Raw genomic sequence first — 27134 nt, forward strand, 5'->3', positions numbered from 1 at the left:
GTGCTTTTGTCTCATTAAGAGTAAATGTATAACATGATTTTAACAAGCCTTGATTGTATTGTTGAGTCAAGAGTTAAAGTTCAGTGCAAAAGTGGAAACTATCTAGAGACTATAATATTTAAATCTGCAGTCAGTTCTTGTACAAAAATCTACTTATTCAATGTTTTAACTGTTTATCAGATATGTCTCTGACACCTACACCTACATTTTTATTGTGTGGTTTTATCTAATAATCAAGTTAGGAGTTGCTTCTAGCATTGATTACATTGACATGAATTAGTTTTTTTGTGGCAAATTAGATTGATTAATCATGATTGATTAATATAGGGAATGTAGACAACATGTGGACAACATTGTAACATATATTAGATTTATTATACATTAGCAATTAGAAAACAGTAGTGTCAAACATGTCAAAGCATAATATATTATAACTGTATTAAATATGTATTTAAAATGATCTTGAAAAATATGAATGAATGAATGTTTTGGAAAAAGAAGCTTCACAAATTTGGTGCCCCTTCACCTTAAACTAACCCAAATTCTATCCCTTAACTATAATCCACTACGATATTACTTTTAATATATCAATACCACAATGTCAGTGTGCTTTTAGGTTTGGTGAGAAAACAAAAGCACTTTTATAGCAAAGATATTAACGAGAAAACTGGTGGTGGTGTCTTGAAACTCACGTTTGCATCAGAGGGTCAGGCCGCATAACATAGTAAATAAGTTTAAGGATTATCTTGACGTAATATTGAGTATAGACTTCATAGATCATCCTGCCATAATCAATAGTCAATATGACAAAGAGCAAACACAGTACAGAATGCTATATTTTGTCATATATTAAAGGAGTAGTTCAACATTTTTGGAAATATGCTTCCTCACAATCTTGGCCAGTTGAGTTTGATGGATATTGATACTACTGTCATGTGCAGTAAATATGAAGCTCACTTAGAACAAAGACTGGAAATTGGGGAAACAGATGTGCGATTGTGTGTCAGAAAGTAACTACCAGCACATATAAAGCTTGCTAACATGTTATAGCCTATCTCGTTCACTTAATTTATACAAAAACCAGCTAACCAGACTAGATGTTTCATCTAACTCCAGTTTGTACGTGAGTGGTATTGATCTTCTAGTCTAGCTCTCAGCAAGACAACGATAAAATGTCAAACCATCCTTTTAACAAAATGTCAAATAACTTTGATGTAAAATTAAAGACTATGTAAAGTAATAATCAAAGTCTGTTACACACAAAAGAGAGTGGAGGTATCTTCATGATTTCTCACATTCAATGAAGTAGAAATAAGAGTGTCATTTTCTGCACGACTCACTTGCAGCACTGTCAAAAGAGAAATACAGCATTAGTAAGTTGAGCTTTTTCTGAGACAGAGTCCGTCTTTGAGCTGTATATATCAGTGTTTTGTGTGTTACCTTTGTAATTCTGTCCCATCGTGCCACAACGGCGAGAAGTGCAGTCAGACACACCACCACTATCCCTGCTATCATGGGCATCAGCGGGAACTTCATGGTCTTTTCTACAGATCAAGAGGAAGACGATCAACCCACATTTTATTAATTCATATCACTGGCTGATCATCATCATAATTACACTTAAGATATAACACATCAGACTATTCATGTGGCTTCTGTATTATTGTGGAAGGGTGATTGTGTGAACTGACCTGTTACTCTGACTTGGAAGTCCTTGCTGTGCTCTCCATGGAATGGAGAGTTTGCTGTGCACCGATACGCGCCTTCATGCAAGCTTGCATCTGCACTGTTGGCGGTTAGCTGGGTTGTGAAGCCGTCATTGGTCACCGCAAAGCCACTTGCAAATAGATCCACTGCGCTTCCATTTAGTGTCCATGACAAAGATGAGACTGGTGGATTGGCCCAGATATCACACTGCAGGACAAGCACGGCCCCATCCTCTACTGCAACCTCCTCTGAGCCTGAGAGTGTTGGAGGATCTGAGAAGGACAATCACAGGGAAAATATGGATAATGTTAGGTTTTTAAATTGAGTTTTGTTTATGCTGATAGCCTCGAATTACCTGTTAACCTAGCTGTAAGTTTGTGGTCTTTGTGAGGCTGTATGATTCACTGCAATGCTTTGAGCTAAAATGCTAACATGCTAACAATCATTCAAACTTTATTTATATAGCACCTTTAATAAAAGCCTGATGTAATTCAAAGTGCTTTTTGATGAAGGCACTGACAATGTTAGCAGGTATTATGTTCATTATGTTCAACATCCTGTTTTAGTGCACGCTAACATTTTTTAAGTAACACTAAACACAAAGTACAGCTGGGGCTGCTGGGAATGTCATTAGTTTTGCAGGTATCAGGTCATAAACCAAAATATTGGACAACCTCTGCTAGAATAAAGTTAAGGGAATCTCAACAAGCTCTCAGCGTCAATGGACATTGTTTTTTGGGCAAATCAGGATGGACAGTTGTTTCTGTTATTTAGCCCACAAATAGACGTTGAAAATTGGGCCACGTTTAATCTTTTTTATTTGGTCCAAATCTGGGCTAAGATAGACATCTGTTTCAGTCCATATTGAGCTCAAAAATACCATTAATATATGATTGCACTACGATATCCATGCAAATGATCCATCCATGGGAAACAATGATCATCAACAATCATTTACTATCTTATCTTTTTTCCAAATTTCCAGCTGATATTAAAACTGGATGAGAGGGGAGAGATGTTTTTTTCTATATACTCGGTGGATGGATATAATTCATTCTCAAATAATGAACTCTTATAAAAGACATTGCAGTTCATCCTCTGGGGACCATGACTTTCTGTACAAAATTTCATAGCAATCAATCTGACAATTGTCAGGACATTTCAGTCAACATCAAAGTCATTAGGATCTATTCTTATGGGAAATGAATGTCTGTGAGACATCTTCAATCTGGACCAAAAGGATGGACACAGTAAATTCCATAAACCCAAATACTATGAATTGTTAGCATTAACATCATTAACAAACTGACATTTTTTTTCCTTCCTTTCAAGGGACTTACATCTGACATTCAGAGTGACTGAGTCCCTATCTGTGGTATTTCCGCTGACGTGGCAGGTGAAAGTTGCATCGTTGTCTTCATAGATGACAGGTGTGACGCACACACTACTGCGACCCTTCCTATTTCCTTCCATCAAATTGACCACAGCACCATTCCTCAGCCAGACCAGGTCCTCGTCAGCCTCTGAGCTGCAGATCAGAGACACAGTCTTCTCCAGCTCTGTCAGTACCAATCCCTCACTGTTGATGTTTGGGACAGACTCGATCTTGACACCTTGGGAAACGAAAAAGGGGGAATAAAGCATTGAAAACTAAGATTGCACTAAAGTAGTATGATAAATGTTTAATTAGAGGGATTAATTAACTGAAAGAGGCAAGCCAGTTAAATTACTGGTGACAAGTATGCTTACCTGAAGTCTGGGTTGCGCAGTAGATGAGCAAATGGAAAAGAGGGGATCTGAAAATCAACATCATCTTACTTTTCCTTGTATACACCTGGACGTAAGGGAAAGATAATCAAAAAGTGTTTATTTAAAATGATCATCTTCGGAATCTTCAGTACATTTCAGCAAGACAAATTAAATTAAGTTGTAGCTCATGGTGCAGTGACAGACTGCAGACATTTTCTCAACCTTGTTAGGCTACCAATCATCTGTGACATTTTAAAGTCCAGACCAACCACTGGAGGCCCATGAAAACAGCAGAAAAACTTGACACATTAGTCATCTGTGTTTTCCCCCCTTCAGTATAAATCCCCTTCCTCTGAAGTCAATCTCAAAGTTTCTGTTCTAGCTTAACCTTTCTCCTGGGCCACAATTACTGCTGTAAAAGAATATAAAATATATAAAAAATAATTAAGCAAAGAGGATCAAGAAGCAGTTAAAACCATTTAACTACAGAAGTATGTGTGTCATCTAAAAACGTTTGCATGCATAAAGTGATATGTCACTATGTTGATTAATTGTTTTTAAGCATTAGTTTAGTGGTCCAAAGTAAGACATGTTAAAGCATTCAGGAAAATTGTTTGCTGTAGTTAGAGTAACATAGAATAATGTGTCCAAAAAAGTTAAACAATTTGTGGTTACATCATGTACCCTCTGGTGCTAGTTAAGAAGTTAATAGTTAAGCAAATTTAGTTAAAAAAAAAAAATCAATGTTACAATTTATTTTAAAGCAAGTAAAACCAGCAAGACAGTATCAGTGGTCTCTGGGTTTATACACATAAAATAAACTAGATTTAGGAAATACACTATAAAATGCACACAAATGTATGATAGCTTATACAGTGGTGCACTCATACATAAAGGTTTTGGAGGTACTTACTTGACAATGACTCAGTATTTCTTTGTTTTCTCTTGGCTGTTTTTTCTGTTAATGTTCCCTGTGTGTGAATCTCAAGACGTAGAGGGCTGTTTGAATCTTCAGCAGCCCTTATATGCTTCACATGCAGTTAGGACTTTTTTTTTTATAACTTCCTTCACTGACTCTAAATGACTCTCCCATCATTCTGCTCACCTATTCCTGTCAACAACCTTTCAATCCTTTTTATTGTTGCACACTTATAATGTGCAAACACTAGATACAAGGAAGACTTTTATTGGCAAGTCATTATATTGGCACTAAAACTTCTTGGGTGTGGATGCAGAGATGAAAATACATGTTTTACAAGTTATTTCCATAGTCTATTTTAGCATAGTTTAAAAAAGTTTGTTGATGAATCATGTCAACAAACTAATGGTTAGCTATAACATTTAAACAATTAGCAACAAAACGTAACATAAACATGTAAACATAAACTGAAACTTTTCAAAAGAGTTTTGATTTCAAAAATTAATGTTTGTGACAATAAAGTCGGCAGTGTTATTTCCTCAAGGACGTTTCTGTGTCCTTCAGATAATGTCAGATAAATGATAGTAATCAGTAAAACAATGTAGTGTGTGAACTGGTATAACAATATGTGATAAACAGCAATTTTGTCATATAACAAAGTGCTTTTAAATGTGCACAGAGGATGTCTATGACTCACCTGACAAATATTTTACCACACAGACTGAGACACGTTACCACTGGTGTACATTTACTCAAGAACAGTATTTAAGCACATAGTTGATGAACTCCACAAAATACTTCTATTTTATGCTACTCCATAAAACAAAACACACACACACACACACACACACACACACACACACACACACACACACACACACACACACACACACACACACACACACACACACACACACACACACACACACACACACACACACACACACACAATAATTATTTTTATAAAATATGATGGATTCCTATAGATTACCCTACCTAACAGTACAAGTATAATATTTTAAATTAGCCTCACTATACAATAACATGCTGCATTAACGTTGCATTATGCATTAGTAATAACTAAAGGTGCAGTGTTTACAATTTAGTGGCATCTAGTGTAACAGACTTAGCAGAAATTGAATATAATATTCATAAATGTGTTTTAATTAGTGTGTAATCCAATGAAAATAAGAATCATTGTGTCTTCATTACCTTAGAAATGGCCCTTTATAATAACATAGAGAGCGGGTCTTCTTCCACGGAAGATGCCATGTTGCCCCAACATGTTTCTAAAGTAGTCCAAAAAGGACAACCCAAACACTGGCAATGGAGAGGGCCTTTTCACAAGTTTTCAATTCATTATTCAAATCTGTATTCATTTGGTCAATTTGCAATCTCACCACTAGATGCCACTAAATCCTGGACACTGTTCCTTTAATATTGATATTTAACAATATACCACTGACAGGTGCCATTTTTCTAGTACCTTTACTTTTAACGCTATAAATACATTTTGCTGATAATATTTTTGTACTTTTACTTGAGTGAAACTTGGTATAAATTTAAAGATCTGATTACTTTGTCCATCATTCCATGTTACTTTTGTTGAAGTAATTATAAAAGTAGTTTCTTCTAAATACAACAAATAAATTACATCTAAATTGTTTGGATAAAGATCATGATTCTATTAGTGTACTAGTGATACATGGAAGAGCAATGAGGAATCCAAGTAAATCACTCTGTAAAAACAGTGGAACAATGTTTCATCCCAATAACTAACTGTGTATCCATGTGATGTTAATGTTTTGGTGTGGTCTGGGGCTGTTACTGTTACAGTGGCAGAAGATGTGTAATGTATGTAGTTAACATAGGGAAAAATATGACACCAGGGTCATCGTCAGACATCGTCAGACAGCAGAAGATTTGGTGTGTGTGTGTGTGTGTGTGTGTGTGTGTTTGTTTCCAACAGACCTCCCTTTCTTACCCACTAGGGAGAAGCATTGACCAACTGAGAAAAGCTCCTTCTGCTGCAAGTAGTTAATGAGATCTACGAACATATTCACACTTCATGTTCTAGACATTCATTCAGTTGACATTTATGATCAGGATGTGTACAAAAATAACATTATTTCTAAAACGTTTCTAGGATTAGAGTAATCTGTTATCTGGTGTATGTGTTGTCTACTGTGTGACTTAAACAATAACTAATTTACATTTCAGAAGCTGTGTGATGTTATTCTGATTATTTAAGAATTTATGCAAGCAGAAATTAATAGGCTATATTTAAAAAACATTCAATCAATCAATCAATCAATCAATCAATCAATCAATCAATCAATCAATCAATCAATCAATCAATCAATCAATCAATCAATCTTTATTTGTATAGCGCCAAATCACAAAAAAGTCATCTCAAGGCACTTTACTCATACAACAGGTTGTAAACCGTACTCTTCATGTTTTAATTTTAAAGAGACCCAACATTCCCACATGAGCAAGCGCTTAGCAACAATGGCAAGAAAAAACTCCCTTTTAACAGGAAGAAACCTCAGGCAGAACCAGGCTCAAAGTGGGCGGCCATCTGCCTTGACCGGTTGGGGTAGAGAGGAGAGAGAGAAAGGATAGGAGAGAGAAGCACATTGAAAATCAACATTGAAGCTAGAAGGTCCGGGACTGGAATCTGTCATCCGGACATCTACAAGCCCAGATTACCTGTGAGACGAGAAAGCACAGACAACTCCGGGGAAGAAGTTTAGGTTATTGAATGTATTAGTGGTACATGAATGTTAATGGATATAGATGGATGGATAGAGAGAGAGAGAGGAGGAGAGAGGAGCTTAGTGCATCATGGGAGTAGGAGTCCCCTGGCAGTCTAAGCCTATAGCAGCATAAACTAGGACAAGCCTGGCCGGCCTGGCCGGCCCTAACTATAAGCTTTATCAAAAAGGAAAGTTTTAAGCCTACTCTTAAATGTAGAGAGGTTGTCTGCCCCCCGGACCGAATCTGGAAGATGGTTCCATAGGAGAGGAGCCTGATAACTGAAGGCTCTGCCTCCCATTCTACTTTTGACATCAACAAACTTTTCTGTACTAAAAAGGACTGTTCAATAACCAAATCTTAGCAGCAACAGATTGATACTGAACTGTAATGCCAATAGTCAGTATGGTACAGTGTGATTATTGTTAAGGTAATTTTTATGCAAGATGCTGACTGAGTGACAGTATTAATCAGTTCAGCAAAGAAAAGTTGATGTATATCATCTGTAATAACAGCAAAGCTAACCAATATAGACACTTGTTCAAATGTGCAACTTATTTCCTGACGTGTTTACATTTTAATGAAGTTGATTGTACTGTAATAAACTAAGAACTATATCTTTTTTGGTAAAATCACAACATTACAATAAAGCTGGGACTGATTTGGAGACATATCACACCTTGTTATCATTATTGCTGTTAGGACTTTTATTCAATCACATTTTGATTCCCCTCTGCCCTGTCTTAATCCAAAGCTCATATTTAAGCTTCTTAAAATGGCAGGCCTGTATCTGCTAACCCTATATTCAGTCTTTTACAGCTCCTTATACTTACTCTACAAAAATCCCTTCTGTAATGTTGACTGAACATAGTGTCAGTCATATTAGTCATGCCTTCTTCAAATTTGCTGATGTATTTGCATTTAATGAAAATAATTTAAAGGTATTATAAGAATGGAGTTTTTACAATCAGAGCATAATATTCAGGTGTTAACAGCTTTTTATACCTGCTCTTTAAGAAATCCTTACAAAGATCAAAGATCAAAGGTTAGCAGCAATTGCAACATAGCTGGCAAAGAGGAATTTCACAACTGAATTGCCAGTAACCTATATAGACAGACAATGAGGGAATCTCTTCTTTCATGCATCACAAACACATTTGAAGCCTCCTCAGCTGTCATCTGTAAGCTGATAGCTATGTTTGTGACCTCTGTTACACTAACGATCGATTTGATCACCTGGACTTTGCGACAGACATGATCTGAAGGTGAATTTTGCCAAATGATTCAACTGTTAATACAACAGAGGCACTAAAGATAATTATCGCTGATACAGTGAATCAGTGGGTGTCATTCATTTACAGTTAAAGGTACTTGCAGAGGCTGGTGAATGAATGTTGAAGTCATTAAAAAAACATTCAAGATGAGTGTAGGTCTGTGAGCACGTGTGACTGTTTGTTTATGTGACAACCGCATGAGTAGGGTCACCAAAGTCAGTGGTCAAAGTACAATCAGAGGCAGATGTGACCAGAGGCGCACACACACACACACACACACACACACACACACACACACACACACACACACACACACACACACACACACACACACACACACACACACACACACACACACACACACACACACACACACACACACACACACACACACACATATCACTGTTGCATTGTAAGTCATTAATCAAAGTCTGAAGAGTTTATGCCATCTGAGCTCTTTGTGAACACCGAACAAACAGGCATTCTTCATCAGATTATTACTGAGCCTGGTAACACACACACACACACACACACACACACACACACACACACACACACACACACACACACACACACACACACACACACACAAACACACACACACACACACACACACACACACACACACACACACACACACACACACACACACACACACACACATACAGATACACACTAGAATATTACAAAAACATGTTTAAGAGGTGATTTCAATCTTTCAAAAAAGTTGAAGTATAAAGTAGGAGTGTTCAGACAAACTGTATTCCCTCCTTTACAATCAAGAACCATTCATCAGCACTGCTTTGACCCTTAAAAAGACTTTTGTTCACTCCCCGTCACTCCCTGTTTTCTTTTTCTCTCTCCTTTATTCATTCTCACAACCCCCTCCTTCTTCCAAACCACTTGATTTAATCAATAACTTTGAAGAAGTGCATGTGTTGTATTTCTAAACCCAGATAGAATCACCGCCCCTCTTACCCTTGCTCCCCCCCACCCACTCCCCTCCCTCCCTCCGTCCCTCCGTCGTCCCTCCGTCGTCCCTTGGCTTTTCTCCCTCCTCTCTCCCTTCTGTCTTATTTCCAGTGTTTGAATGGAGAAGTTGGGTTCCCTAGAACCTGCAGACCCCTTGCCGGGTGCTAGGCCCGTTGCTGGGGTTTCAGCTGAGGGGGACGAGGAGGCAGCAGCGGTTAGCTCCAAACTCTTTCGGTGTGCATGTGCGAGACGTTGGCTACCACTGGCCTACAGAGAAGAACTCTACCAAGTCCTGCGCCTCACGGGCCCACTGGTGAGTAGGGGAAAGTTGAAGTGTTGGTGGGGGGGATTGGTATGTTATTCATAAGGTGCTACGGTTTTTAGAGCACTCAGTTACTGTATTACTTTGTTACAGAGCTACTGTTGAATGTACACTCTTATCAGAATAAAATCTAACAATGCAATCAGCTTTTATTCTGAAATAATGTGTAGACACTTTATGCATAAAGTGAAATAAAATGCTGGCTATACTTTATGATAGTGCAACCCAGTCTGTGCCTGACGATTTGATTTGACTGCACTCTGACTTAAAATCACTTTTCAGAGTGCAGATAAACTGTGTAAATTCATTAAATAGCGATAATTTGTTGCATCACTCTCACCTGATCATTGATGGGTTGTTTGGAAATGAATCACATGTTTCTGCTTGTTTCTACAGCTGCTGTCTCGGATTCTGTACTTCCTCCTGTCGTTTGTTATAACCATATTCTGTGGTCACATTGGCAATGCAGAACTGGCTGGATATGCACTGGCCTCAGCGGTACTATCTATACACCATTGTGGCATGTGGACTAATTGATTTGACATACTACCACCACTCTTTCTACTTCCTGCGCTACTACTACTGATGCTGCTTTTACTGTTGATACTTAACCATTTCCTCTTCTACTGACAATGTATCAGTAAGAGTCTTTTGAGTGTGCAAGAGGTAGGGAGGGCAGTGGACATTGACCCCTCCCACACAGACACTTCTTTAAGTATTATATAGGTTCTATGGCAATTATCTTTTTGGGTAAATAATTATCCTAAAAGGTATAAAAATAAGATATACCAACTTTCTGTTACACAGTTTGCCAGCTAGCTTAAAAACTTAAAACCAGTAGAAATTCATGGAAGCCACCTGTTGCTTTGCTTGGCTATCCAGTGGTGGAGGCGGTACTATATAGCATCAATGGATGCCTTCTATATTGTACGCTTTTCAAGTCCTTGGCTAACTTGTTGGCAAGCAGTTGGTGACTTCTACATCAAACAAAGCAACATATACAATCTATTATATATCGATTATTCACAAGCCTTTTTATCATAGCTTTTATTCATTCAGAAAATTTAAATAGGGTTGAAGTCGGCTTTGCAAGACCAGTCTGACGCATATAGATAATATCAACTCTAGGTTGGTCTTCTATCTTGGCCTTCTTCATTATCTGGCTTGCTACATGTTTAATTATTTTCACCTGCTGCTCATTTACTTTGGCTTGATGCCATTTGGCACAGGGCAGATAGCATAAAGTTGGTTTGTGTAAGCATGTGTGTTGGAAGCAGCCCCCCTACAATGTGGCGTCGTAAGAACTGTTGGCACCAAACTATATTGACCTCCAGTAGTAGTAATTGGATGAAAGCTGCAACGAGCTGCAGGCTGAGGTGTTGATTCTCAGTGTGGTTACAGGTGCAAATTTAATTAAATGTTAATGTAGAACTTGACAGAGCTTTACGCATTTCACAACCCAAGTGTACCTTCTATATATGGCTGAATAGAGCGGGAAAAAGATTTAGGCATTAAAACCTAAAAAGTAAACCTGATCAATGGACAGACAAGTATCTAAAAGGTTTCTGCAGAAAGATTTTCCACTGGACTGTGTGAAACATGGTTAACTCTCTGGATTGGGCCAAGAAATCCCCTTGTGACATTGTGGTTAGAAAACTCTCAGAAGGTATAAAGGGCCAAGGAACAGCAGAACAGAAAGTATTTTGCGTTTTGAGGGAATACCTTAAAAGGCTAAATGTTCTGTACCTTGAGACTGCAGAGACATGAAAGCAGACATCTTTAAAGTAAGTCATGGTAAACCTCTTGCATTCTGTGGACCTAGGTACTGGATCAGTCTCACATCTTTAGTTTTCTTGGGTACAAGAGAAAACACAGAGGTTGTACTGCTTGTAAGAGTCTTGAATATCCTGGCACAGGGCACCCATGTCACTGGTGAGATCATATTAGACTGAGGTACACTATATTGCCAAAAGTATTCACTCACCCATCCAAATAATTGAAATCAAGTGTTCCAGTCACTTACATGGCCACAGGTGTATAAAATCAAGCACCAAGGCATTCAGACTGTTTCTACAAACATTTGTGAAAGAATGGGTGGCTCTCAGGAGCTCATTGAATTCCAGCGTGGTACTGTGATAGGATGCCACCAGTGCAACAAGTCCACTCGTGAAATTTCCTCACTCCTAAATATTCCACAGTCAAATGTCAGTGGTATTATAACAAAGTGGAAGCGATTGGGAACGACAGCAACTCAGCCACGAAGTGGTAGGCCACGTTAAATGACGGAGCGGGGTTAGTGGATGCTGAGGCGCATAGTGCTCAGAGGTCGCCAACTTTCTGCAGAGTCAATCACTACAGACCTCCAAACTTCATGTGGCCTTCAGATTAGCTCAAGAACAGTGCGTAGAGAGCTTAATTTAATGGGTTTCCATGGCCGAGCAGCTGCATCCAAGCCATACATCACCAAGTGCAATGCAAAGTGTCGGATGCAGTGGTGTAAAACATGCCGCCACTGGACTCTAGAGCAGTGGAGATGCATTCTCTGGATTGACTAATCATACTTCACCATCTGGCAAACTGATGGACGAGTCTGGGTTTGATGGTTGCCAGGAGAACGGTACTTGTCTGATTGCATTGTGCCAAGTGTAAAGTTTGGTGAAGGGGGGATTATGGTGTGGGGTTGTTTTTCAGGAGCTGGGCATGGCCCCTTAGTTCCAGTGAAAGGAACTCTGAATGCTTCAGCATACCAAGAGATTTTGGACAATTCCATGCTCCCAACTTTGTGGGGACAGTTTGGGGATGGCCCCTTCCTGTTCCAACATGACTGAGCACTAGTGCACAAAGCAAGGTCCATAAAGACATGGATGAGAGAGTTTGGTGTGGATGAACTTGACTGGCCTGCACAGAGTCCTGACCTCAACCCGATAGAACACCTTTGGGATGAATTAGAGTGGAGACCGAGAGCCAGGCCTTCTCGTCCAACATCAGTGTGTGACCTCACAAATGCGCTTCCAGAAGAATGGTCAGAAATTCCCATAAACACACTCCTAAACCTTGTGGAAAGCCTTCCATGAAGAGTTGAAGCTGTTATACCTGCAAAGGGTGGACCAACGTAATATTAAACCCTATGGATTAAGAATGGGATGTCACTTAAGTTCATATGCGAGTCAAGGCAGGTTAGACAATACTTTTGGCAATATAGTGTATGATACACTGAGGTAGGACACAATGAAATTGGAGTAAATAAACCGGTCAAAATGCTCTGCTTTGCTAAATAAAGACTACCTACCCTGTGGATCCATTCCATTCACAGCAGTCAAATTAATGTTGACTCGTCAAAATACGAAATATACTGTAGGTACAGCCAAGTAGAAATTCTCTGTGTGCACAAAAAAATAAAACTTTGCTGGGAAACATCCCTGCCATTTATTGTCGGATTATTCATTGAAATAAAGCCTGTCTTGTCCCAGAGGGAGTAAAATCATACAGAGGAGTCAAGATTTTAGGGAGATAGCAGCACATCATATATTTCACTTGTAATCAAACTAATTTCCCTCTATGTCCTACAACTTTCTCCTGCCAAGATGTGGCCTCTGTACACTAATTCTTCCTATAACCCTACTTCCCGACTTTTTTCTCCCAAAGCATTTTATATTGGAGTTGCTCTGCTTCATAAATACATAAAAATCTGACGCTCAGCCATAGGCGAGGCAAGGTAAAAAAGGCAAGGTAAAAAAGCCTATGGCTTTAAAGCCCAAGACTTTAATGGCCTCTTTCAGAGCCATTAAAGTCTTTGTCTGCTGAGCTTGACTAGGATATGCAGCTGTCTTGACAAGGCTGACTGTCTCCTATGGTAACCAAGGTTATGTGGAGATACACTGTGCTTTGTGCAGATGGTCAGACTTTGACTTCAGTTAACTTTAATCAGTATAGTGTCTGGTTTATAGTTCAATAGCCAATAGTTGCATAGATGTGTGAAGAATAACCTTAGTGCTAGGTAGTGAGGGCAAGGGTTTGGTCAAGGGTTTAAATACTATTATCCAGAAGTAGATGGCAGAATTGAGTGGCATTGCACAGTGTTTCACTTGTACTGTAACTCTGTTCTCCTTGATTGAACTTTGGGTTAATCAGCTCCAGAAGTTCCTTGACAAATGGTTCATCCAATCACTTGCCAAGTATTTTGTGATAGTTCCCGCCTTTTTCCAAACAGTTTTCCAAGGACAACTTCTCAGATGGTTCTGTGTATTAAACAGAACAGGTTAGAGGCTTTTCCCTCCTTGCTGCACCTGCCATGTGGTGTTAATATCTGTGAGAAGCCAGTACCTGCTGGATTGCATTTATATTCAATCTGTCAGTCCTTTTCTACTCAATAGTGCCCAGGAATTATGGAACCACGTTTTCATTACTTTCTAAAACAGCAGAGTTGTAAGAAAGTTGGGTATCCACATAAATGTAGATAGTAGTCAGTTGTGGACATAAAAAGGGACAAGTAAATGAAATATGAACAGTAGCATTTTATAACAAAAAAAAAGTTCTGTTTTTGTTCTCTGATGTGTTTTTGATTTATCACCCCTCAGACCATTAACTTGACCACAATGTCCACAGGCTATGGTCTCGCTGTGGCTTGCGACACACTCATTTCTCAGGTAAGCATAAAGCGTTTTCTGTCTAATTGTCATTATGTATTATCTACACAAGGGTTATCATTTTTAACCTGTGCAATCAGTGTCTCAGTCTTGCGTCTCATTTGTGTTTTGCAGACATTTGGTGGTAAGAATATGAAGCGCGTAGGAGTAATTCTGCAAAGGAGTTCATTCATTCTGCTGCTGTTTTGTCTGCCATGTTGGGGTATTCTTATCAACTCTCACAACTTATTACTCATCATGCACCAAGATGATGAGGTGGCCAGGTAAATTTGTGATTTATGAAACTGAGACATTAATACTTCAGCTGCATATGCCTGTGTGTATTGTACGGGCCAGTGTAAATGCAGACAACCTGTTGAAGACAAACTTTTGGTTAGGTTGTTAAAGGAAAAAAACAAGTGGTATACTTTATCTTTAGTGCTATGGTTGTTATTCTTATCAGCAGTACTACTGACGTCTTATGTATAAATAATTGCAGGTCAGTGAACCATAGTTTTCTTTTTATGTATTCAGCTATGTACATACAATTTTATAGCTATATAGAATCTTAAATGTATATGATGTGTATGTCTATGTAAGCACCTTAGACAGCTGGATATGTGAATCTCCCTGCTGTAACCACTCAATGTCAAAAAGGATCAAACATATTACAATCATATTTTCTAATTTAACTGTCTAAAAACTTTCTTTTATTTGAAATATGGCAAAAAAATCCCAGACACATTAATTCACACCAAGTTCTCACACAGATTTGTAGAAAAAGGCCATTTCAGAGCAGAAAGTGTGTATGTCATTGTGGTTTTCCTCTACTAAATTAATATTAGTCTGTTTTCCTCCCTTTCAGAATTGCCCAGCTCTATGTGACGGCATTTCTACCAGCTGTTCCTGTAAGTGCACTGAACTGAAACACTCCTAGAGTCTGAAAAATCTAGCATGCTGTCAGAGGGTGTAAAATGTTACTGCCCAATTCAATGTTGTAATAGTAGATTACACAGTATTCTACTGAAGCATGCACAGCAAAGAGGCGGCAAGCACATTACTTATAGATTTATAAACATTAGCATAAAAATGACTGATCGCAAAAAACATTGATCACAGTCTGGCAAACTTTCATATTATTCATTTAATAGCCATAAACACACAGTAACGGAGTGAGCTGTCTTATCTTAAAATGAACATTTTTAGTGCAGTTGTAGCGCAGAATCATCCACAGCCTTCATAAAATCCAGGACTCTGATCAGTTTGCTGAAGGTATTGGCTAATTTTGCACTAAGCTAGTAGGGAGGTTTCCTTCTTGGGATAATGAACACTTTTCGTTCATTACTTCTACCATTCGAGCAGTTTAGCTCACATACTGTAATTAACTTCACATGTTCTCATGAGCTCTCAGTTATTCTGGTTTCTTTTTTGCCCTGCCAGTCACAGAAATTGCTAAGAAAGGCAAATAAAGTTTAGGTGCAACCAGTCCGCCAATCAAGTGTTTGGTGGCATAACCTGAGGTAGAACATGAATTTTGGTGGCTGTTGGGCAAAAACTGATTGACCAGTTAGGCTTTGAAAATCGAAGCAGATGATAACCCAACAGGGAAAATTGAGAAAAAACATCAATAAGGGAGAACAAGTTCATATTTCCAAAAACTATCTAAGCAAGCACACCTATCAGTAAGCAAAAAAACAAACACAACAAAAGTCCCACTCGTTTGGTGCCCCCTCCTTGATTTGGTGTCCTAGTCTACCGCCTATGTGGCCTATGCCATGGCCACCTCTGGGTAATGTCCTTGTCTGAAAGCAACGATTGCAGCAGCTTTGATGAACAACTGATTAAGTCTTTTAGCTTCTCAAAAGATGGGATGTTTTCACCAGTACTTGGAGTGTCGGTCAGTTAAAGACCAAAACAGAGGTTTTTTTCAATTCTGATAATGCTTGAAGGATGTGAGGCAGCTGACAAAAAATATCTCAAAAGAAGTACAAAATAATCACTTTGTGTGGAAAAAAATCTTTCTTTCATTCAGCTCACTCCATAACCTCTCTGGAAGTCTATACATGTTCTGTATGAATGCCACAGTGATCCATCTCCGTCCATCATGCCGTGCTTACACCAATTACCACCTTAATTTGACTGAGACAATCCAGTTACAGTGTTTTGACAGGTTAAATAATCGGAATATACCTAAAGTTTTCATCATTTTATTAGCATGCATGTTAGCACTGGCCTGTTTACACACAACATATTAACATTTGGAAATTTAAGAGTGCTGTAGAATTGGGTTAATAAAGTTATGTTTACTGTTAAATTACAGTAAACATTCTTTCTCTGCATATCAAAGTTGTGTTTGAGGATCCTGGCTGGTATCTGAGAGGTCAACCAGTTCCACCCTGTAAAATATTGACCTTGTCTTTCCCTGCTACAGGCCATGTTCCTGCACCAGCTACAGGTCACCTACCTACAAAACCAAGTAAGGGTTAGCCGTTACACTGAAATAGTAACGGCTATGGCTAACCTTATACTCTGTAAATCTGGGGTTACACCTAAACAAAATTGTTGCTGTTGTAGCTACTTGCCTGTGAGGGCAACCTGTCACTCAAAGCGGCTACTCCATTAATTATGCATAGCTTTAAGCTTTCATAAAATTTAAATGTAAATCCACCCCCCATACAGTTGTCATGAGAAAACTAAATATAAAGACCAAAACCGTTTTTTGTATCAAGCTGTAAAGGATTGATTTGCTTTTGTAGCCAACCTCAATAGGCCATTTGAAGAACTGCAGTTTTTAGCAATTAAGCGTTGGCTTCAATCTTCAGCACCGGAGGTTGGGTAGAACATGCAACAGAGGTCTGCAACAGGAACCGAAGCACAAACATAGCTCATAGACAGCTGAGATATACTTATTGAATTGTTTCAATTTGTTAGGGTGTGGATTTGATTCATATGAAATCACCCACCATCTAAATATGCTTGTTATTGTTGCATTATTGTTTTTGTCTGCTGTAATAGACTGACTGTGAGAAGGTTTTCATGGCTTTGTAAGTTATTTTCTAATAGATCCTGAGTGCTGAGGCTAGTCACCCTCATTTGCATAAAGCAATATCACATTCATGTTGCGATGGCCTTTACAGGCCCACAAAATCAATAACCATTTAACCTGAGGGTGGCACTACAGAAACAGTATAAGAGTAGCCAAAATACACAGGCTTAACTGTTAAAAGCAACATCTCATGACTTTTCACATACAATTTTAACTTAATTTAAAAATGACAGAAGCTTTGAGAGGCAAGAAAAACAAAAACTCTGGTGATCCATTTTCTAAGTCTGATCTAAGCTGCTAAATTAAGATGGTGAACATGGTAAACATTCAATTTAAAAAAAAGAAGAAGCTTGTAACCATTGTCACCATGAGCAAGTTAGCATGCTGACATTAGCATTCAGTTAAGTTCAGTGAAGTTGTTTTGGGGAAACTAAATCAAAAACATTTTAACTTGTTGAACCTGTATAATTAATAATATGCTGTTTGAATATTCTTCAGACTGGAGAGCTGATTTTTTTTGACTCCATGTTTTTTTTCTTGTCTGCTAGGGGATCATTCTGCCTCAGATGTACACAGCAGCCATAGCAAACGTTTGTAACCTGGGGGTCAACTATGTCCTAATCATCAGTCTCCAAATGGGTGTCATGTAAGTGTGTCCTGCTGCTTCTCCTCACTTTTCCACTGGCTTCAAGCGCCACGACTAGATAAATATAGTAGTTCAGCCTATATAGCATTCAAAGCAGAGAAGCTTTCCTTCTCTCTCCTGATTATTTCACAGTTGTTTAAATAGGAGGGGGCTGAGGGCTGGTGCATAGCAAGGAGTTTGGACAGAAGAAGAAAGGAGGTCAGAGAGCTCATTTTCCATTTTAATCTATTTTACAAGAATGCGGCAGAGTAGGGCAGATAGAGAAGAGAGAGCTCTGACAGGATTTGATCCTGGTCCAGCTGGACAAACATTTGATTCAACAGGCAGACGATTTAGCCAATCAGGCCTCTGTGGTCAGGTCAGCTCTGTCCATGTCGAGCATGGACTCCTGCTAATTTTCAAGGCTTATTCATATAGTATGCTCAAACCACACTGTAACTTTAACTACCTCAATGCTGCTGACCTCTTCTTATTCCTCAGTGTCACAGTTAATGTAGACTATCACTACACATCCCCCCATACATAAAGATGTTCTTTCATGGTTGTTTGCAGTGGGTCAGCAATCGCTAACAGCCTCTCTCAGATCACCATCTGCCTGCTGTTATTCGGCTACATCAGATGGAAGAAGCTCTACAAGGAGACGTGGGGAGGTGAGATGTAGGCATATACCCACTGCATTTACTGTTATACACACACATGTGAATAATTAATACTAAATCAGCATCCGTCTTCAGTAATCTGTTGTCCTCTACAGGCCATAGTCAGTGAGATTCTTTGTATGTGTCAAACTCAAATTCAAACTATGTGTAGGCTGGTCCACTGACTGTCTGCAGGAATGGGGAACCTACATGAAGCTGGCTATTCCCAGTCTCTTCATGGTCTGCTTTGAATGGTGGATCTGGGAAGTTTTCGGTTTCCTTGCTGGTCAGTGTTTTTTTTTGTTTTTTTTTGACACACATTGCTTTTGTTTCCAATTACTTCCAATACCTCATGAGTCCCTATGAATGCAACTTTATGGCTTTGGAGACCCCCAGTGGACATATCAAAAGATGCAGCTTAAAACCAAAATGGTCTCAAGTATTTTTAAGTTTTACACAATCAAAAACTAAAATTTAAAAATACTATAGGCACATTTAAGTCATTTATTTTCTCGATTAATCACTTAGTCAACAAACATCAGGAAATAGTGAAAAATGTCTATAACAGTTTCCTAATGTCCAAAATCATAATGTAATCAATAATGTAAAATGAGCGGAAAACAGCAAATTCTAAAATTTGAGAAGCTGGAACTAGGGTTTTGTTTTGGACATTTTTGCTTAAAACTAATTTTTGATCATGAAAATAGTTGAATAAACTAATTGTTGCAGCTCACCTTACTTTATATTACAGTATGAAAGTCCAATCTAAAGGTACCATAAGTGCACCATGTATATCTGTGGCCTCATCATTACATCTGTTCCATTTGACCTTTCTAATAAGACAATGGGAAAATTCAACTTTCAACTAATTCAACTAATTGATTAAACATTTGTGAATTGTTTCTTGGCATAGCTTCCAGGCATAGTGAAGTCTTTGTTAACATTTCAATCTGACCTCAGGTGTACTTGGCGAGGTGGATCTTGCTGCGCAACATGTGTTGGTGGAAGTAGGAGCCATAGTATATATGGTATGTATTTGTCCTCTTGAACATTTACACGTCTTATCATTTGACCCCACTTATTGAGCTTATTGTAACTAAATTATATGATAATAATAAATATATGGGGTCCTCACAGTTCCCTCTAGGTGTCCATGCAGCTACCTGTGTGCGTGTTGGGAATGCTCTGGGAGCCGGGGACACAGCCAGGGCCTTAGTCACCTGCAAAGTGGCGCTGGTTCTATCAGGTGTGAAGACAAAATATACACATGTCAACACAAACATACATTATTAATGCAACACTCCTAGAGTCTGAAAAATCTAGCATTCTGTCAGAGGGTGTAAAATGTTACTGCCCAATTCAATGTTGTAATAGTAGATTACACAGTATTCTGCTGAAGCATGCACAGCAAGAACTCAAGAGTTTTGTCATTTGTATAACAACTAACAAACAGTTGCTTGGTAAAAACATTTAATTTCAAATACTTGTGTTAATCATCTTACATTTGTGGAATGTACAACTTGTTGTGTATTATCCCTTATGTAATGTCTTCGCTATAGGCGTGCTTGCTGTGTTCCAGGGTATTGTCATTGCTAGCTTTAAGTCCCACGTTGGCTACATATTCACCTCTGATGAGTGAGTTTCAGAACAGCACAGTCAGATACATCGATCCTGTTCTGAGTAAAGAAAACTCTGTATTTGATGTTCTCCTTTTACTGCTTCTACAGAAACATTGTGGCGATTGTCTCAAAGAACCTCACAGTCTACACATTTATACAGTTCTTTGATGCTATTCTGGTATGTCAGAACAAAACACATCTTGTTTTACAATGAGCAATTGTGTTGAACGCACAGAGCTATTTGCTGGTTTTGTTGAATCAATGTCTTTTCCCCCCCTCTTTATCTCAATCTGTCTGTGTTTTCAGTGTGTCTGCTCAGGGATTATTGTAGGATCTGGGATGCAGAAAATTGCCGCCTTGGCCAACTTGGTGTGTTACTACTGCATAGGTCTGCCAGTGGGAGTAGCTCTGATGTTTGTTGCTGAGCTCAGAATATTAGGTAACTCTTTAAACCCCTTCTTTCTCTGTTCAATTCTGCATATAATAAAAAAAAAACAGAACCTGTTATTACTGTGATTTTACTAGGTAAAATTAAAATAATTAGGTGAGTATCACAAAGTATAGTTCCTTGTGGACATGGACGAGGTATAACGTAGCTTCCAAGCATAGTGGGAAAGTGGGAAAGGGGATTTTAAAGGGGACATATGCTTTTTGTGATTTCCATTACATTTTTACTGTTAAAATGTTAGTAAGATGTCCAAATGACATGTCCGTTTGTAAAAATGCTTCCTGAAAGTCAATAGCCCAGGCTTCAGTCTGTTCTGAATGCTGTGTTTGCAAAGTTACCTCTACCTCCTCCTTGTGATGACGTCAGATTGTTACACCCACAAATGCCATCTGTTTTGTATTCTTAGGGCCTGATTTACTAAAGGTTTGCATGTGTAAAAACGTGTGCAATATGGGGCGCAAAACCCTAGAAACAGCTGATATCAATCAGTGAATGCAAGTGTGACTTAATTGCTCTGCCATTCAACAGTTGTCAGTGATTGTACATATTTCTTGTACTAGCCAATTGACAGCAACTTTAAAATGTGTCAGCAGAAGTTGGAAGTGAGGTAGTGTGTCTATATTTAAATCCAGGTTCATTAGTTAAGCCCACAAACCCTGTTGGTCTTGCTGCACGAGTCATAACCTAATTTCCTTCCCTGCGGCCTGCCATTTACCTCCTGCTAGAGTGGAACTCTTTGCTGTCCTCAAAGTGTCCATGTATTGATGAATGGGCACACATGCTCACAGACACACATATTCAAATGTGCATCAAAGCTCTGACCTTGTGAGATGTGTGTTCTTTTTTTGCTTTTATCTATGTTCCTTTAATGACCCATGAAGAACATTGTAACAAGCATATACAGACTCTTCTTAGACTGGATTTAATTAATTCGGTTTGATCAGTAGAGTGATAGTAAAGAATAAACATACAGACATGTTCAAGTTAACACCCTGTAAATCCCATGTTGATGTGTGTGCATTTATTTGTTTCTCCTGTTAGGTTTATGGCTGGGTCTCTTCGTAGCTATTGTCCTTGAGACAGGTTTTTTCCTCATTTTAATCTTCAAACTCAACTGGAAGAAAGTCACACAGAAGGTAGGGTGATTTTATTGTCTTTTAAAAAATTTCATAATATGAAAAAGGATTTGAGTGTAGAAATGTATTTGGTATTATCAAATGAAACTTCTATCAGTGAAATTTGTTGGTGACTGGAGTCTTATCGTTAAATCTGGCATCTGGCAATTGAATTTTGGGAGAATTTTTGTGTTCTCAGTCTTTTCATATTAATGAGTGAATATATTTTTTGATATTTTATGGTTTTGTCTTTTTTTTGCATTATTTTCTAAATCTATTTTCTAAATTACTCTTAACAAAATCACAAAAATAGCAACAAAAAAAGTTACACACATGCTCACAAATTTTTGAAAAAATGTTGCAAATTAAAGTGGAGTTGATGGGCTAGGCATTTGTTTTTGGATTATTTATGAATGACTGGAGTCTCATCCAGGATAAAAAAAACAGACCAAAACAAAACCTTTTTATGTGATACATGACATTCACTTTAATGTCCACTCAGGCTCAACAGCGAGCTGCAAAGAAAGTGCTTGTGACAGCGAAGCGTCCTCATAGTACAGTGCTGTATGAAGTGACGGTGCCTGACATCTCCGACTGCCCTAACACAGTAAGAGGATATGTGCAGCATGTGTAGTTAATCAGGCTGTTCTCACTTTGTCTTTGTTCATGTGCATATTAGTCTGTTTACACTTTGATTAACAACTGCAACTTTGTACCCTGAAGGCTCAATTGGAAGGCGAAGAAGCTCCAAGAGCAGATGGCTACAATCCCGTCAACACTCAGGATCAGGAGCTGAAAGTGGGTCATGAGGCTGAGGGCAACAACACAAATGTTCAAAGTACCAAGGGGGATGCTGAGAAGAGCAAAAACACCTCTAACACCAAACCTCAAGCACCCCTTTCTATCACTCAGCTTATCTTACGTCGGGGACTTACTGCTTTGATTTCAGCGCTCATGTTGGCCATAGGCATTGCTTTCCACTTTGCTTTCCCCACACCGGAGCCCTCAGCTCAGATCAGGGCAAACTTTACCCTGAGCTGGGCCAATGACTCGACTCCTACACCTCTGGCTCCGCTGGAACTGACCTCAAACCTCTGAGCTATCTCTGACCTCTAAACATAGAAACCTAGTGACTAAGATCAGTTGACACAGTTTTCACAGATGAACAGTTTATACCTAAAGAGAAAAATGCTGAATGCCTTCAAAGTTGCACATCTACTCATAAACCTGGATAAACAGCCATATTCAGCCTAACATGGTCCACTGGATGTATCTTCTACAGACAAAAAGATGTCTCAGTGCTGCACTGCTGAGCACATCCACAGAAAGTTGGAAGACTAAGACAGGATGAACAAAGGCCTTGTTCCAAAGATCATGTTTTAACCTGCTCAGTCTGAAAAGCTCAACTGGGACTACATGGTACACTACAAATCCCTCACTACGAGACCACACAGGAATAAAAGAGCAGGTGTTTTTCCATAGATAACTCTTGATTTTTCAACCTATTGTCTTGATTTACATATTGCACTGCAACATTTATCGTGTTTCTTACTGACCTTAAATCATTCTCATGTTTTAACTTTGAGTATTATGAGATTGACTGTAAATATGTAATACACAGTATAACCATAGGGCAGGCTTGATGTTCTGCAAAAAAGATGCAATGAATGAATAATAAGCTATTTTTTCTTTTGATTTTTTACTGTATATGTATGGTCAATAATGCAATATATTGCAGGCTAATCAATAAAATTAACTTTTAAAGTGCATAACAATGAAATTAACAACATGGAAAAACAGGTATGTTGGACTCCAAAAGCTGAGGAATTACCATCAGATTTATTATTTATTAACAGTGATTTGTCCTGACTGACAAAAAAAACCCCATAGTGAAGGCAGGAAAGATATTTCTAACTGAAATACGAAAATGGGGATTTAGTAATCTTGTATCCTACCTAACTTCAGTGCATCACAACATATCAAGTATAGAATTAATCTGCAGATGCTCCACTTCAAGATAAGACTAAACTTTTTTGTCAGTTTTTGAGCCATGACCAAGTCCAAAATGTGGCATGCAACAGACTAGCTAAGCCTATTTTTTAGCATAGCCTAATGCATATTGTTAAAAGGTGAAGACTGCTGAAAAACAAAAAGTTCAAGCTTTACAATAGGCTCATAAGAAATCTTATAAATATGCATTTGAATACACAATACAACCTGTTCTTAAGGTACTGAAATTCAGCAGCCATTGATCTAACGTGGCAACAAGGTATGATTGGATGTCCCTAGCGGAAACAAAATTCCAAAATGAGGCAGTTGTTGATCACCGTCGGACCCTACTGGCTGGTTAAGAGAAGTGAGGAGTCAGCAGTCAATGATGGGATAAAACAGAACAGTAAATGACGTTATAAAATAGGTTTGTCAAAAAGTCCTTGAGCATATAGTCATAAATGTGGACAGGTACAAACACATAATTGCCTCCAGGCTTATGACTGGTGGAGATTATAAGAATTCACACTATTTTAAAGTGATTGTGCTATAAATTATGACTCGTATTATAGATATTACCTTGATAAACTTAATTTAGTTTTTCTAAAAGAGGGTGCAGGCTACTCGTGATGTTACTATTGTTACTTAAGTTCTCATTTGAAGGCACAAGACTTTGGTCATGACTGGTGTGGTTGTGGGTCAGGAGGTAAAGCGGGTTGTCTTCTAATTGGAAGATTGGTGGTTCAACCCCCTGTTCTTCCAGCATGCATGTTTAAGTGACCTTGGGCAAGATACTGAATCCCAAATTGCTGCTGAAGGCTGTGCCATCAGTGTATGACTGTGTGAGAATTGGTGAATGTGGCATATAGTGTTAAGAGCTTTGAGTGGATAGAAGACTACATAGGCGCAATATAAATGCAGTCCATACTAATAGTAGTGCTAGTGTATATTTAACACAAACTTGCCACAAACAATTGAGACTCATTAGGTAAAGAGTAAAAAGTAAAATGTAAAAATATGCAAAATGGTGAATGAATTAAGGCAACTTATTTCTGCACCAATGAGAGTGACTCTTTGGCAGTAGTCAATACTGTTCTTGCTCAACATTAATCATTATGACATCCACTTCCTGCCTTCAGTCTGCAAAGCCCTAACACAATAGTATCCGTTGATCTGCAGCATCCAGTAGTTTTGCACGTTGTTCCACAATGAAATGTGATATTATTAACTGCAGCCATAATGTAATTGAGTTCCAGGTACGGTATTGCACTGCATGCCGACATAACCAAGAAGTTAATGTGAGATTCCTTAAGCTATACTGACAGAAAATCTTTACCCAGTCACTTGTTAATGATGCCACAGCATGTTACTGATTGCAGTCTCTGGAGGTGAGCGGGCCAAGATTAGAGTCTCTGTGAGGAGCCAGGGGCAATGTCTCCACTGATGAGCCAGACTCAAGCTCAGACAACAATGTAACCATGTGTGAATCAGGCCTGATTTACATTTTGAATAATGATAAATTAATATGCAAATTTCTATGTGACAAAAGCAAACACTGATCTATGAGTTTGGAGACTGCACTGGCTTTATACAGCGTGGGAACTTTCCCAAACTCCTCTAAGGTGAAAGCTCTTTTGAAGTTAGAATCAACCAGAATATGCAGTGATTAGTCTGCCCCTCGTAAGAAAAAATTCAAGAGTGCTTGACTGTAGCTTACAGTTTTTTCCAATTGCTAACACACTAAAATGACAAGCATAGCACAATTATTTAAACTGACACACAGACAGCAAAACCTCTTCTCAAGTCTCCAAAAGTCTAAACACATTTTCTGCTTTACACACATTTTGCATTTCAAAATGGCACTTTTTAAAATGCATTGAACACGGTTCTCTGCATAATACACAACAATCTGACATCAAGTCACATGTTTGCCATTTCAAAACACTGCCATTCAAAGTGACGCTACATGAGCTAATTGGCCAATATATGAGCCACCTAGCCAAACACCTCAGTGCTTAATTGTTACCACTTCAATCAGGAAGTAAGCACTATTAAAAGACCACAGGTGAGCACCTTTTTTTACAACAACAATGGAAAACGTTGCAGAGAGAGGAAGAGGAGGAAGAGTGATGGACGAGGCGTTGTGGCCAGACCTAGCTGTGCGGCAAGATGCTGCCTAATTCTTTTTCTTGCCTCTTTTTTTTTCTATATATTTTTTCTGCACATTTTCTCTGCAATTTTCTTTTTCAGTTTACTGTTTTTTGTGAGCATATTTTTGTTCACTCCAATGTAAATATATCTGCTGTGCATATGTTTCACTGACTTGTTTGGTGACAAATAAAAAAAATAAATGTTTCAACAGCATGTGTGTTTATCTGCAAATATTTCTGTGCAACAATCTGAAACATTTTCTACAATTTGAACTATTTTAGTATTATGGCAAAGCATACTAAAGATGAGAGTGCTTTTCATTATGCCCAACAGTGTGTAGTTGGTTAGACAAAAATCTGGTAATATGAATGAAGTGTGTGCCAGTTGGTGCAAAAGTTTGATTTTGATAATGCTATATGGTATTTGGTTGCAGTTCGTCATTTTGCAGGATATATGAGCTACTTTGCAGTTTGGATGTGCGGTGTGTACTTTTTTAAGTAAGACTGCCGAAAACATACATAAAGGAACTGTAGAGAAGGAACAACCATATATGTATTTCAGAACCAGGCTGAATTCTGTATTCATGAGCAGGCTGTGACAGTGAATCTTGCTAGTTATCTGCTGCTGTAGAGAGCGAACAGGTGGTTGATTTGCTCGGTCTGACATGTCTTCAGCCAGCCAGCATATTGCAGTGTGAGCACACAGACCTTTCATTATTATCAAATTTGGCAACACAGATCAAAGGAAGGAAAAATAAACCAAAGAGGAGAGCAGCTTTGCTGTCTTTGATGATGAAAGCACACATCCACAGATGCGCTGTAGCCTAAATATAGCATTTAATCATGCTATTTCTGATTGTGGCATCCATTCAGATTATACATTGCAGGATGAGAACATATATTTCATCAGTGTCTTGATTAGAGCCCTTCTTACGCAGCATGTTTCTATATAAAGGAGACATGCATATACAGTAGTTTTTCTGTACAGCTTTTCGATAAGTCCTGCTTTTATTAGATTTTCCAAGACATGACTAATGTAGCAACCACAAAAGTGGCTGGCTTTCAACTATAAAATAGACTGGAGAAATAACAGCTATAAAATGTACTCAAAATGGTCTCATAATGGATATAATGGAAAATATCTGTACTGTAACTTCA

General features: G+C 38.4%; 2 protein-coding genes across 2 annotated transcripts; one reads left to right on the forward strand and one right to left on the reverse strand.

Annotated features, from left to right (window-relative positions):
* Positions 1-745: 745 nt before the first annotated feature.
* On the reverse strand, positions 746-10121 carry tmigd1 (transmembrane and immunoglobulin domain containing 1). Its single transcript, XM_062432645.1, has 6 exons — positions 10041-10121; positions 3457-3541; positions 3048-3320; positions 1692-1979; positions 1441-1544; positions 746-1348 (listed from the first exon to the last, which is right to left on the reverse strand). Exons 2-6 carry the CDS (start codon positions 3518-3520, stop codon positions 1337-1339), a joined length of 741 nt encoding a protein of 246 aa, XP_062288629.1. The 5' UTR covers positions 3521-3541; positions 10041-10121; the 3' UTR covers positions 746-1336.
* On the forward strand, positions 9421-26176 carry slc47a1 (solute carrier family 47 member 1). The gene is made up of 17 exons (XM_062432644.1): positions 9421-9691; positions 10097-10198; positions 14278-14346; positions 14461-14609; positions 15191-15233; positions 16757-16801; positions 17920-18017; positions 18570-18667; positions 18828-18941; positions 19616-19683; positions 19793-19901; positions 20215-20290; positions 20383-20452; positions 20581-20713; positions 21764-21858; positions 22340-22444; positions 22561-26176. Exons 1-17 carry the CDS (start codon positions 9497-9499, stop codon positions 22933-22935), a joined length of 1944 nt encoding a protein of 647 aa, XP_062288628.1. The 5' UTR covers positions 9421-9496; the 3' UTR covers positions 22936-26176.
* The last annotated feature ends 958 nt before the right edge of the window (positions 26177-27134 follow it).

This window comes from Scomber scombrus, chromosome 14 (assembly GCF_963691925.1).
Source record: "Scomber scombrus chromosome 14, fScoSco1.1, whole genome shotgun sequence".
NCBI lineage: Eukaryota > Metazoa > Chordata > Actinopteri > Scombriformes > Scombridae > Scomber > Scomber scombrus.